The sequence below is a fragment of the Poecilia mexicana genome, unplaced genomic scaffold (assembly GCF_051168715.1).
Source record: "Poecilia mexicana isolate PSO_F unplaced genomic scaffold, ASM5116871v1 scaffold_4, whole genome shotgun sequence".
Classification (NCBI taxonomy): Eukaryota; Metazoa; Chordata; class Actinopteri; order Cyprinodontiformes; family Poeciliidae; genus Poecilia; species Poecilia mexicana.
In genome coordinates this window covers 31,486,663-31,501,995 of record NW_028263373.1, presented here as the reverse complement: position 1 = coordinate 31,501,995, position 15,333 = coordinate 31,486,663, and the positions used below count along the sequence as shown (strand labels likewise).

At 41.4% G+C, this 15,333-nt stretch overlaps 1 protein-coding gene across 1 annotated transcript in view; it reads left to right on the top strand.

Moving 5' to 3' along the window:
- slc5a9 (solute carrier family 5 member 9) overlaps positions 1 to 15,333 on the top strand; it is an 83,984-nt gene that overhangs the window by 28,223 nt on the left and 40,428 nt on the right. The window contains exons 5-6 of the mRNA XM_088005205.1: positions 2,115 to 2,279; positions 2,376 to 2,481. Of these exons, the coding sequence (XP_087861331.1) occupies positions 2,115 to 2,279; positions 2,376 to 2,481 (271 nt within the window). The remainder of the gene's footprint in view (positions 1 to 2,114; positions 2,280 to 2,375; positions 2,482 to 15,333) is intronic.

Genomic DNA, 15,333 nt, shown 5'->3' with positions numbered 1-15,333 from the left:
AAAAAACACTGTACATTATATACATAAGCGAAATTATGGAAAATCAGTCCATATATGAAATGTTTTTTAGCCATTTTATTACCGGCGTACAGACAGGACGAACTTGCTCTCATAGAATGGCAGCCAGTGCAGTTAGTGAGAGGTTGATCAATCCCAGGTGAGGCTCAGCTTCCTGCTGCCTTACCGGCTTTGCTTCAGAGCATTTGAATGGGAAAATGCGAAAATCCAGCGATTTTGAAGAAAAAACTAATCAGAATTGGTTAAGCTAAGTAAAAAATAGATACTTTATAGTACAAACCACAGGGTGAAAATAGCAATATAAATGGTTTTATTATTATATATTATTTTTCCATGATGACAGGTGAGGCTCTGCCTCTCCTGACCGCACATCACTTATATATATAATATATATATGGGTGATTCTATAGTTGGAGATACATTTGGAACTTCAAGAAATTTATTTTAATATACCACACCAAAAATAATGACTCTGGACTTCAAATGTATCTGCAATTATAGAATCACCCATATATATATAAAACTAACAGCAGTATTTTAAAGTCTATTCTCTGGGCTACAGGGAATCAGTGTAGGGACTTTAGAACTGGTGTGATGTGGTCATCTGTCTTACCCCAATGACTCTGCAAGATCCATATGGCCACTCAGCATGATGGTGTATTGCAATAGATTGAGTTTCATCAGGAACGGATGGCTGCCCAAAACAGTGATGGACCCGTCTCTTCATTGTCATTATTCTGCAAGAGCACATCTCTCTGAAACGGATGGATTGGTTTTATATCAGGACTGACTGGTGATTCCTGCTGCACAGAAGGCTGAGGTATTTTCATATCTGCATAAAGGACACCAAGGACTAACAAGGTGCTGGGCATTCACTAGGAGGTGTGTGGTGACCAGTCATAAGTCCTGAGATTAAACATATGTGTTATCATGCAAATTCTGCATTTAAAAGAAACCAACCCACAGGCGTGAACCTCTCCTGACCTCAACCCTACTAGAGGGCCTCTGGCAGCGTATAGCTGCAGATCTGTGTGAGTTAGAGAGATAGAATTATCTCATTGTGATCTACTATTACTGCAGAGACATTGAAAAAGCTCACCTACCTTCTGTATCTAGCCATGATGTCATCAGTTAACTCAAGGGCATGTTTGTGAGGTGGGAAATTCCACTGGAACTGGTCAGTGATAATGTAAAAGTAAATAAAAGACTTTTAGATTTGTTTTATTTGATTGATAGGAACAGCAACTATGGAGGGCAGAATAATCCCGACGTTGCTGTAGACTGAAGGCAGTTTACCCCTAGCTTAAGTATTTCTACAAGGTATCCATGAAATGTTAAGCATGCATGTTTCGCTGCTGGAAGGGGAAGATGTAGCGATATGTCAAAAATAGGCTTCTGTAGCCTAAGTGTACAGCACTTATGAGCATGTGCTGTACATCCAGACACGCCATTAAAAAAAAGCAGAATTCTACAAGCTGCACGAGTTGTCCATGTTTACGTCTTCATAAAGATAGTCATCTATGACAGGTCTAATTGATTTAAAATTTAAAAATTTGTCATGTTTGGTATAAATTATCGGTAACACTTTATTTGAAGGGGTGTGCATAAAACTGACATGACACTGTCATAATCATGACATAACATCTATCATGAACATGAAGAAGTCTTTATGAATGTTTATGACAGTTGTCATGAAGTGTCATTCGGTAAATAATGACACTTTTAATGCAAAGTTGCTCTAAAAGTTGCATTGAAAGTCCATTAAAAATGCCAACTTTGCATTAAATAATCAGAATTTACAAAAATCATGCAAAGTTGGCACTTTTAATGGACTTTTAATGCAACTTTTAGAGCAACTTTGCATTAAAAGTGTCATTATTTACCGAATGACACTTCATGACAACAGTCATAGACATTCAAAAAGACTTCTTTATGTTCATGACAGATGTTATGTCATGATTATGACAGTGTCATGTCAGTTTTATGCACACCCCTTCAAATAAAGTGTTACCAATTTATCTTTTATCTCTGGTACTGATTTGAGTTAATTGAATGCAGTAGTGATTAAACATATCAAAATGATATTATCTTAATAGGCAGCATGGGTTCTGGTGGCTCTTGGTTGGATCTTTATCCCTGTCTACATCTCTGCTGGTGTGCTGACCATGCCTGAATACCTGGCCTTCCGTTTTGGAGGCCGTAGGATCCGCATATACATGTCTATTTTATCCCTGATTCTCTACATCTTCACAAAAATATCAGTAAGACATCTATTTACTTAACATATGCTTACATGGCTGATCTTTTGTCAGAGGTTACAGTGTTGTAGTGTCTTTGATCATATGTGTGTTTGTCAGACAGACATGTTTTCAGGGGCGCTGTTCATCCAGGTGTCACTGGGCTGGAATCTCTATCTGTCTACAGCCATATTGTTGTTGGTTACAGCTGCTTACACTGTGGCAGGTACACACACACACACACACACACACACACACACACACACACACACACACACACACTGATTAAGATGTCAATTTCAAGTCCTGTATGTCATGATATTGGTTAGTGAAAAGCAGTGATGGGCCAGATGACACCGAAACCTCGACACGTGCTGAGCAAACGAGATGAATCCGTGTCGGTGCGCGTATCATTTAAGGAAAACCACGTGACCGATACAGTTCCCGTGTCGTTTGGATGTGACTGCGCCAAATTGTACTGATGAGGGAGAAACTGTGTAAATACATTTGTGGGTTTTGTTGGATGGAGATACTTTGTGTTCTTTGCTTTGTGTTGGTTTTTGGCTCGTATTTGACTACCGGCATGGATCAACAGAGGAAGAAGAAGTTTTCTCCCGTGTGAGATCATTTTGATCTTATAATTTAAAACAATTATTCCGTTTTTATTTCACTTTTCATCATTTTTCTTTCGGATTATTCAAATTCCTTTCCATGGGATATTTGAGTTAGTTTACATGAATTAACTTTTATTTATATTGTAGGTGAAAATTGTAGGATTTGCTCCCAAGATTTGTCTTACTGTAAGCAGAGCACTTCCACAATGCTGAGGCATCAACATGCCCAGCATGAGGAGGATGAACTGGTTAACACTCCCTTTATTGAATTTGCCTGCAATAACTTTCTAAATCCAGCGGGTGTCACTGTAACACAGTCTCAGCACACTGTGGACACAGTTTGGTAAATGTGCCACAGACCCAGTGAGGCCTCATCTGCCCATCACTAGTGAAAAGTTGGACCCCGAAGTGGTAGAGTTTATAGATTTAATGGAAAAATGATGAAAATAAGAACAAAACCAAATCCAAAAACATCCCACCAAGAATCACAAGGGAACACAGAAAATCACAAAGGACTGACAGGAGTAGACGTGAAAATCTGATGAATAATGGGAGAAAATAAGGCTTAAATACTGGGAGGTAGAAAGCTAGACAAAACCAGGGCTAATGAGCTAATTGACTGCAGGTGAGAGTGGTGAGCAGGAGTCAGGCTGAGGGGTGGGGCGAAGGTGGCACAGGAAACTACATAGCTGTGACGTGCTGTGAGGTTGATGGCTAGTGAGGCACTGACTTAATCAAAATCATAAGACCACCTACAAGTTATTGTTTACATACACAAATTTTTTGCATGCGGATAACATTGAAGGGCAAAAAGACTATACTTTCACATACCATCCATAGGATTTGGATGGTATCCATGGATACCATCCATCCATCCTATTCTATTATTTCTATTATTTATAATTCCGTTAACTCAATGAAACTTGGAAATATAGATGTGGCAGACCCCCACCCCAAATGAAGGATTTTGGCTTTACTGATGAACAGTGAGGTTTATTGTGAGTAAACCCTGAGTTTCACCATAAGAGCTGTTTAAACACACAAAAAAAGACAGCGTAAGCTACAAACCACGCTCTAAAACAGTAACGTTTGAAAACTAAAAATAACGTTCACTATTACCAATATGAACTGATTCAAAACTATACCGTATTTGATTACAATAAAGCAAAAATCACAACTCCAATTGATCAATATTAGAAATATCCTATTTACAAAATAAACATACCTTGTGCCTCTGTCAAGGGGGCAAAAAAAAAGATACATTTTATAACAGTGTCGTAACTTATCTTCCGTTCCTTCTATTGCCAAGCTGCCGCTGCACAGCATAAACAGCTGAAGTTCTCTTATCAAAATAAAAGCATTAAATTCAAAAACCGGAAGTCAACTAACAAAATAAAGACAACGAGCAGTAAAAAGGAACACAACAAATAAGGAGCTTAACCTGAGGTTATTTAAAATAGATATTATTAACTTAGTGCTATGCTTTACAGCAAAGGGGAAGAAAACCCGTTGAAGTACAACTCAAAACCACTTCTTTCTCGCTCAAGCTATACGTAGACTCATTGTGTGTAGCTTCACTTATTTACTATATGGCTAGCTCGCTGTCTCTTATCCTGCAGACGCTGAGACACAACACCAATGTCTGGGGTCATAAGCGCCCCCTGCCATGAGATAAGAGAACTGCCTGCATCACCCCGAGTCTGTTCTCTCCCATTTCTGATTGCTGTGTGTATAACACGAATCACGTTATACACACAGTTGTATAACGTGATTTGTATAGATAAGCTAAATGATGGAAAATCAGTTTATGTATTAAATATTTTTTAACCACTGTATTGGCGACGTACAGACAGGAAGAACATGCTCTGAGTGGCAGCCAGCACAGTTAGCGAGAGGTTGTGCAATCCAAGGTGAGGCTCAGCTCACTGCTGCCTCACCAGCTTCGCTTCTGAGCATTTGAATGGGAAATTGTGAAAATTCAGTGATTTTGAAGAAAAAAATAATCAAAATTGGTAAAGCTAAATTAAATATAAATACTGTTCGTTATTCTGCAATAGCCAGCCACGCCCTAATCTCACCACTGACTGACTATTGACCAGTTCTCTGTCTAACAGGTCCGGAAAATCCCTGAAACTTGGGTCTTACCCTATCATAGGTTCACTAGGGAAATTCTGTTTAAACTGGCGGCGGAGAAAACTCGTCTAGCTCTAACTACCTTCAGATCCAGAAGTTACGGCCCTTTTCAGTTGAGAAACAGTCGGCAGAGTAGCCCTCACTGCCGCATAGCTTCAGCAACCACTCCTGTTAACGGTAGCTTTCCTCCTGAAAATAATGTGCACTTGTTATCGGCTAGATTGGATTTAGTGACTTAGATATAAGTCCCAGGGCCATTATTTTTATTACTCACCAAAGGAAAGTATGAAGCCACCAAATTTCTAGAATCATGTGTGAAGATTTTACTTAAACCAGAAGAACTCTCAACAATCGGTGACTTAATTGAATTCAATGTCCACAACCTCTATTAGTATTTTTATTATATATTTTATTAAGCAAGCTTTAGCAGGGGTAAATGACAAGCAGATTTAGTCAAAGGAATTATAAAATTGTAACAAGTAATAATCTCGAATTATAAAATTAACCATACCCTATCCTCTTTCTAATCCCTAACCTGTGTCACTAATCTCACTGAGCGAGGCTTTAGGGGCAGGGCAACTCACACCCGTTGTTAGTCGATCTTGGCAGCCGAAACCTTTAAACGTCCTTGGTCAGAGTCTCTGTCCTGGCGGGGCAAAGTCCTCTTTCAGAAAAGCAACAAAGTCAATCTGTCCGATATCTTTTAGACGAACAGAATCTTCATCACTTAGTGACCTTTGTCTTTTCCCCAAGTCTGCTGCAGTTGAACAGTGATCGTAGGGTGGAGGCAGAGGAGACGGTCGGATTCAGGGGCCAGGGCTGGGGCTGACGGATCTTGTCCTTTCTTGCGGCGTGAAGTCTCAACTTTTCCCTTGGTCCCAGGGTGTGGTCCTCTGCTGATCTTTCGTCTGCGTCCTCTTGTTGACTCTCCTTCAGCGCCGCGGACTAAGAACGGTTTCCTCCCCAGCTCGCTGGCTTTTAAACCCTTTTGGCCCATAGTTGTGTATGGGAGAGGTCTCATGACTCATCCTTCCCGAGTATCTCATCGGAAAGTACCCGTCCTCCCCAAACCTCGCTCCACCCTGAATTTGGTAATACACAAACCTCCCTCTTTTCTTGTCTGAGTGCTGCAACTCCTTTCCAGTACTTCTCTTTTTTCTGTTGTTGGCCATCTGTCAGTTATTGCCTTTTTTGGATTTGTTCTTGGACCTCCGCCCAGCTCAGTGTATTACTTTGTGACACGACTCCTTTCTCCTTCTCATGTACTCAAATCTACAGTCCTCTTATAATGTACCATGAAACACAATCAACTCAAAGCATATGATGTACCATGAAACATAATCAATTTGTTTTGTCATTATCTGAAATTATTGGCAATATACAACAATTAAGTTGTTACTGTTATTACAGATCATGAATATAGATTATATATTTCAAGTATACATTACAGACATTGTAATCACATAACATCAATCATTCCAACTATTACACACATATGTATTTTGTAATTCATTTCTTTAATCATCCTTAAATCAATATACAAGATCACTGTTATTCCTCAGGCCTTTACCCTGCTCACTGCGTGTACCTAGAGAGATCTCACAAGTTCATGCCAGTTTTCTTGACAATACTTTATAGTACAAAACACAGGGTGAACATAGCAATATAAATTATCTTATCATTATTTTATTCTTTCATGATGACAGGTGAGGCTCTGCCTCAACTTCCTTCCCTGACCGCACGTCACTGCTACATAGATATACAGGGGAGCACAGAGGGAGTCAACATAAGGGAGCTGATAATAATTCTAACACTAAAAGAAACATAATAAAGTAGAAAAAGACAAAGACGAAGGGAACTATAAAAGAACCAAAATAGAAACAAGGTAACTCTAAAAATAAGAACTAAGGAACACAGAGCTAGAGCAACTAGAGCAGGGTTGCCCAAAGTTGGTCCTCGAGGGCCGGTGTTCTGTCAGATCAGCATACATTGTCAGATAGTCATATGCTTAACTCAGACATGTATACGCAGTCATTACCATATGATTTTATTTAATCTGCAACATAGAATCATGACGTAGATCATCATACACTTTATTAACAGCTGTATGGCATCCTGACTTAGCGGTTAAGTAGGTGTTGAGATGCTTTACCAAGGCCGAGAAAGAGTCACACGTTGTTAGACAAAGGGCCCATAGTAAAGAGTTACATTTTTGATTCTGTTAGACACCAAGGTCCATTTCTCACGAGAAACAGAAACTTATCAGGCCACAGAGACATGGTGTGATTTCAGGGAGTGTCTTCAGTTCATATAATCAGCTGCCCTCCTCCTTCTCCTCAGACGCTGCACAGACTTTTTTAGAAACTCTTCTCGGATGTAATGGTAAAGCGTCTCCTTTCTGTCATGGTGTGTTGAGGAGAGCGGTGAGAGAGACGCCGGGGAACCCAGGTAGTCATGATGATAAGATGATTTAATGTCAAACCAGGAGAAACAACTGAAAATCACTGGCAGCACACGGAACAGGACACAGACGTGAGACGAGGGTGATACACGACGAGGATCCGACAAGGAACACTGACAACAGGTGGGACTAAATACACTGGGAGGGTAATCACAGGAACGACACACAGCTGGGATCAATCAAGACAGAGACTCAGGGGAAAACAGGACTAGACAGACAGAAACTACACAGAAAACACAGATCCTAACAGTACCCCCCCCTCAAGGGCAGCTACCAGATGCCCAACAGAAAACAACAAAAAAACAACCCATCAGGGAGGGCGGAGGGGCGACGGAAGGAGGGCCAGAGTCCAGAAACCAAACCAAAAACAACCCAACAGGGTGGGCGGGGGGGCGACAAGGCTAGAGTCCAAAACTAAATCCTCACAGGAACAGAAAACAGTCCGGTGCAGGAAGCGGACCCCCTTGGGCGGGTCCGGCGGTCTCCTCCGCCGACGCAGGAAGCGAGGAGGCGGGTCCGGCGGTCTCCTCCGCCGGCGCAGGAAGCGAGGAGGCGGGTCCGGCGGTCTCCTCCGCCGGCGCAGGAAGCGAGGAGGCGGGTCCGGCGGTCTCCTCCGCCGGCGCAGGAAGCGGACCCCCTTGGGCGGGTCCGGCGGGCGTCGTCGGCGCAGGAGGCGGACCCTCGGAGGCTCCGGTGGGCCGGCTGGAGGGCCGGCTGCAGGCTCCGGTGGGCCGGCTGGTGGGCCGGCTGCAGGCTCCGGTGGGCCGGCTGGTGGGCCGGCTGCAGGCTCCGGAGGGCCGGCTGGTGGGCCGGCTGCAGGCTCCGGTGGGCCGGCTGGTGGGCCGGCTGCAGGCTCCGGTGGGCCGGCTGGTGGGCCGGCTGCAGGCTCCGGAGACTCGGGAGGAGGGCTCGGAGGCACAAGGAGCTCGGAAGAAGGGACCGAATCAGCAAACTCGGGAGGAGGGGGCACTAGAAACTCTGCAGGCTCAGGGGGCGGTGTCTCGGGGGGAGCAGGCTCAGGAAACTCGGGGGGAGCAGACTCAGGAAACTCGGGGGGAGCAGACTCAGGAAACTCGGGGGGAGCAGACTCAGGAAACTCGGGGGGAGCAGACTCGGGAAACACTGGAGGCTCGCACGGAGCAGACTCGGGAAACACTGGGGGCTGAAGCAAACGCCGCCTCGGCGCGGGAACCGGAGGCAGCGGGGACAGACGCTGCCTCGGTGCGGGGACCGGAGGCAGCTGCAGGCGGGGCCCAGGGGCTGGGACCTCCGGCGGCTCAGGGCTGCGGCTACGGCTTTGCCCAGGGGCCGGGACCTCCGGCGGCTCAGGGCTGCGTTGACGGCGTGACCCCGGGGCCGGGATCTCCGGCGGCTCAGGACGGCGTTGACGGCGTGACCGCGGGGCCGGGATCTCCGGTGGCTCAGGGCGGCGGAAATGGCGTGACCCAGGGGCCGGGATCTCCGGCGGCTCAGGGCAGCAGTAACGGCGGGGTCCGACTCCAGGCGGACAAAATGCCAGCCGAGTTCCCACCCAGGGATTCTGGCTGGCTGGAGCTCCGCCACAGAACTCCTCCGCTCTAGGTCCCCGCCGCCGCCTCCGTCGCGGCCCGCGTTGCCTGGGTGCGTCGAGGTCAGAGGCGAGACCAAGTTCCTCCAGCAGCAGCGGAGAAGGCAAGATCTCTACGTCCTTGTAGAGATCCCGTTGAGCCAACTCCAACTGCTGCTGGAACCAAGCCTCGCTACCCCACACGCTGGCGTCCTCACCTCTTTTGGGGTCGGATCCTACTGTCATGGTGTGTTGAGGAGAGCGGTGAGAGAGACGCCGGGGAACCCAGGTAGTCATGATGATAAGATGATTTCATGTCAAACCAGGAGAAACAACTGAAAATCACTGGCAGCACACGGAACAGGACACAGACGTGAGACGAGGGTGATACACGACGAGGATCCGACAAGGAACACTGACAACAGGTGGGACTAAATACACTGGGAGGGTAATCACAGGAACGACACACAGCTGGGATCAATCAAGACAGAGACTCAGGGGAAAACAGGACTAGACAGACAGAAACTACACAGAAAACACAGATCCTAACACTTTCAGCGCTGAAAGTGAATAAAATAAGTAAAGTCTGAATGCTTTTCTTGGCTGATTTTATGCTCCGTGTGTCGATACAAATTATGATTCATCGATTGAGATTCTCATTCTCAACATAGGTTAATGAGTTTTATACGGGGGTGTGTTGTAGTTGACTGCAGCTGCAGCCAGAGTGGCTTTAAATACACTTTGAAACCACGACAACGCATGTATATCTATATAGTTATCATATTATATGATATTATAAACAATTTAATGACTTATTTTCGTCATAACTTGTTGCGTATGCTGAACTGACAACTCCACTGATGGGCATGCGTACTCACTGCATGTATGCTATCCTGACAGCGTATGGCTATCTGATAGAACACCGGCATCCTGCATGTTTTAGTTCTCTCCTTGGTGGTAGTAACAACCTTCTCAGCATGTGAGTGTGAGTTCTTAGGCCATCATTTGATCCAGGTGCATTAAACCAGGGAGAGAACTAAAACACGCAGGATGCCGGCCCTCAGGACCGACTTTGGACACCCCTGAACTAGAGGGACTAAACAAAGAAATAACCTAACTAGAGTCATTAAAGAAAAATGGACATAGATTCAGACATAATAGAAGAACTAAACCCAAAGCAGTGGTGCCCAAAGTGGGACCTGGAGGGCCGGTGTTCTGATTATCTGTCATATCCATAAATCCAAATTTGGTCGGGATATTTTGTACCTATAGCTAATCTACCTTTTTAATATCTTAATACTTCTTTAGAAAACTGCACGGAATAGGTCCTAAAAAAGCACATGAATAACGCTGGATGCTGTGTTAGGCAACAAGCAGAACAACACCTCTTTCGGGACACTGCATGGAAATAACTAGATTTTTCTTATTTTATTTTTTTTATTTAACGTAAACTCCTGAGAAATAAAACACACAAAATGAAACTTCTACAGGTATGATGGATTTATAAGAAACGTAACATTGATGTGCGCATGCACATTGCCACAAGGTATGCTGAATTTACGAGGTATGACAGTCAGAACACCGGCATCCTGCATGTTTTAGTTCTTTCCCTGGTGGTAGGCCGTCTAACGAGCCATCATTGGATCCAGGTGTGTTAAACCAGGGAGCGAACTAAAACGTGCAGGTAGCAGGCCCTCCAGGACCCATTTTGGGCACCAAAGTGGATTCTTAACTTGTGACCTAAAGTAACAAGATAAGAAAACTAGAAACACTACGACAGAGGCTGAAATAAGGAATAACTAGAAAGACTAAACAAATAAATAATCTAACTAGAATCGCTAAAGAAAGATACCCAAGTAAAAAAAAAGAAGTATACTTTAGTATATTAAATTTTAACATACTTTAGCATACTGTATGTGAATGGACTTAAACTGTGCTATTTTGGAACAACTTTTTTTGTGCTTAGTATATTTTAATAGTATTTAAATAGTATTAATTTACAATTTTTAGTATACTTCAATGTACTTTTTTGGAACAACTTCAAGTAGTACTTAGTATACTTTAGTGTTCAAGAGCTTGATTAGTATATTTTGAGTGTACTAATTCTGTCATAGAATTATATTAAAAATATACTTTGAAGATACTTTATATATATTTTAAATACGCTACTAATATATTATTAATGTATTTAAATTACACTTAATTTTTATTTTTGATTTACTGCTATTGCTAATAAAGTACAATTTTAATTACTCATAACTACACTACAGTAGTTACATTGTTTTAGGCTTCAATTACATGGAAAGATTAATTATACAAGATGTTCAAGGTAATTCAAATATTTTGTTTTATTACCAACATTTTAAAATTGTCCAATTTTACTCACAACTTTATGAACTTTACATAAATTATCAGTTTACAAGTCAGAAGTGAACAAAATGAACATGAAAATTTAAGTGTGACTAAAAAACAAAGTTATTACTTTAAAGAACAAAAATCAAAGAACTTTTAAAATTCAAAAGCAGAGAATTAAAATAAAGGAACATTTTAATGTGAACATCTCATTTCTATTTTTGTTTCTCAATGAAGTGTTCGTTGTTACATTTGCGACGGACAGCTATGTGCACCTCAGAAGCTGTAGAATTTGGATATTCCAGTAGAGCATCATCTGCAGAACAGAACAAAAACATTTTCATCAATATTGACTGTGTTAGACTATCTAGCAATGAACCAAAAAACCAACATGTTACATTTTGTATTTCAACAATATATATATATAAATTCTTTGAGTGACATTATATTAGAGTACATTTTTTTAAGTTTAATTACCACCCATTGGTGCATGTGTTAGTAATGTAATTCAGTGCCAACAAATAAACCTACCATTCTCTGACTGGATGTTGATTGCAAAGCTTGGTCACCAACATTAGCAATATTGACAAAAAGCAAAAACAATACTACAGTTTAATAATTTAAAATAGAAATTAATATTGTTAGAGATAACAATGAACAAAAATGTAAAAATTAAGATTATTATTTATGAAACCAATGTAAGTTTGTATATTTACTGCACTGTATATAATTGCTTATTTAATTATAGCAAACTTACCATCAACTAGCAACACGTTAGCAGCCTTCGTCCCTTCGGGCTCCTTTTGTGACCCACATTTCATTTCCATCGGTTGTTGTCCAGTTGTGTTGTTGTCTAACTCGGACTAGGACGTCACCAGCTTGAATTAACCAAAATTACTAACTATTATCAAGGCCCTCTCTACTTTTAAGGAAATATTATGCAAATAAAAATGGCGAATTTGAACAGCGTCTGTTATCCTAGGAGTAGCATAGACATAATATAAGGATAGACCCTCATGCACTGCTCTCGCCTATTGTCGCTGATGAGATTTAGGGCGGCCATCTTGGAGCGGTCCACCATTCCACTCAGCCTTATGTGTTTAGCAGCACAATGACGTATCAGCGGATTTAATCGATCATAACACACTTTTTTGTTACTGTAAACCATATTCAAACATCTATCAAAGCAACATTTATAAACAATTGTATTTTTTAAGTATGTTTTTAATACATAGTTCATCATATTTAAATATGCTTAGTGGCTATAACAATAGAATAGGAATGGAATATTCTGATATCGATGTATGAAGAGCATATTACAAAGCACACAGCCGTTCATAATTTATTTAATAAATTATTTAGTAATATCAATACATATTTATATAACTATACAAACACTAATAAATAAAGATTAATAATGGCACAAATAAATAATGATTAATACTGATATATATATATATATATATATATATATATATATATATATATATATTGTTGTTGCACAACACCCCCCCCCCCTTCTCTCTCTCTACTTCCTCTTCTGAGAGGAGGGAGATGTTGCTCCCAGCTCTCCGTCTAATGGGTGAATTGAGTTTCCTAAATCTGCCGAGATTTACCCTACCCAGAACTGAAGTAAACTCTGTTTAAACTGGGTGCGAGAAAGACTAGCCTGGTTTCCAACGACCTTTGCCTCCAGATGTCCCACCCTTTTTCACCCTGTGAATTAGCCAGATTGAGCAGCCCGGAATCAGCTAGTTTCACAGAGCACACCTGTTAACGGTCGCTCTTTCTCTTATTAAAACTTGCACTTGTTACTGAACCAGGTTGGTTTTAGTGACTCGGGCGAGTCCCAAGGACTCGCCCGAGTCCATAGGTTGCTTTTGGGCCAAAAGCAACCTATAAAACATTTACCACTTTTTCCTCCCAGAATCAAACTTCATAGTTATTTTACAACCATCAAAGAACTTTAAGGTGACTCATTAACTGAATGTCCACAACATCTTTTAGATTTTCTTAATGCTAAGTATTTTATTAGTAAGGCAATTTTGCAAGGGTCAGTACAGCTTAAATCAGTAGCAGAAATAATCAAATAAGTAAAATCAATAATCTAGTCTATCTTTCCCTAATGCTGACACTGTGAACTAAAAAAGGAAAACTTTGAGAGAGACGGACGGTGTTTGGCATTTTGAACCCCAGAACTGGCCTGATGATGGAAAAGGTGTTGCAGCAGCAGGAGTCTCCCAGTACAGGAAGAGTACTGAGTCAGAGCGGCAGATCTCGGGCCTCAGGGTGACTTCCTCATGCGCGTAGCGGACCTCTCCTTCTTGTCTTGCAGCTCTGTAGCTCCTTTTTCTTCGTCTCACGATCTTTCTGGTCCTTCGAGATGTAGAAGAGCTGGTCTCATGGAAGGAACACACCAGTTCTTCATCTTTGCCTTTGTTCTTTGCCTTTGTCTTTATCTTCATCTTTGCCTTGGTCTTTTTCTTTGGGGTCCCGAACCCAGCTGGTGAGAGAAATGCAATTTGAAGCCACATGTTGCGGGGCTAACGGGTTGGTCCCCATGTGCAGAACAGTCTTCGGCTCTGTGGCTCCGGCTCTTCTTTAGCTGCAGAGTTCTTTGTCCATCTCGATCTTGGCTCGAAGCTGCCTGAAGGATCCAACCAAAGATTCCTCTTTTGCACTCACCTTATATAGGGTTTATCCACCCTTTTAGTGCATTTACATTGGCTAGCTTTGTTGCTGTGCCTGTTTTATTGGCTGACTGCTTGGACCGATAATCTCATATCCATCACCATCTTTGGACATGACCTGATGTCTGTTCTAATGTCCCCGAGTTGCTCAACAGCCCTCTTGTGTCTAACCTTCTCTTAGGTACGTTTAAAGTTTAGCAATAAGGCCTTGGTCACCTCTGCTCTCCTATCAGTTCCTCTTTTTCCCTGACCTTTCACCTACCATCTACCTCCAACACAACATCAGTGACCTTTAGTTACAGTTACACATTTTACACCATTTCAAGTTCAATGTCAAAATCACATTTATAACCTTTTGGTTGCTCTGATTTAGCATTCACTTATAATATTATAATAACCATTACTTATTAGTTACCCTTATTATAATCATGATGCGAGTTATTACACACATTTCTGAAAAGAAACCAAGAATAATTCATTATTCTAATTATTTGACACCATGTTACAGTTACTTCTTTCACCTGTAAGTACTTCCATAAGTATAAGAGTAAGTGTAAATATTCTTATAATCAAACCAACATCAACCACCGGTTAAACCAATATTGATTATTGGCTTAATTATAAGTTATCATTATTAATTCAAGTATTTTACTCTGGGTTTTATCCAATTACTCAAAATGTCTAGATTTTATTCCTTAAACCTTTAATGCTCAAAATGAGCAATCTGAACTATTTTTAAACACTGCAGGCTGGAAACTTCCTCTTTCTCCAGGAAACCTGCTTTTCCTGTTTCATAACTCTCTTTCTGCCTGACTATGATTTTTTATGATTAAATAGAAAAAAGTAGAATTAAAGCAAAGTTTGCAGGACACAATAACAACACACACAACCAGACTGATTTTATTACCATCCGACTCTACTGTTGGGTCTTGATGTCACCTGTGTAATCAGTTTTAAAGATAACTTTATTTATTGTTATTATTAAACTAAAATCTCCAGCATGGGGAAGTGGGCTGAGCTCGACTTTTCTCGACTATATATATATATATATATATATAGATATAGATATAGATATAGATATATATAGATATAGATATATATATATATCTATATCTATATATATATATATATATATATATATATATATATATATATATATATATATATATATATATAGATATATATATATAAATTCCCTTCTCACCCTCTGCAGGTGGTCTCTTTCATCCTCTGAGCTCGGGTCCTCTACCAGAGGCCTGGGAGCTTGAGGGTTCTGCGCAGT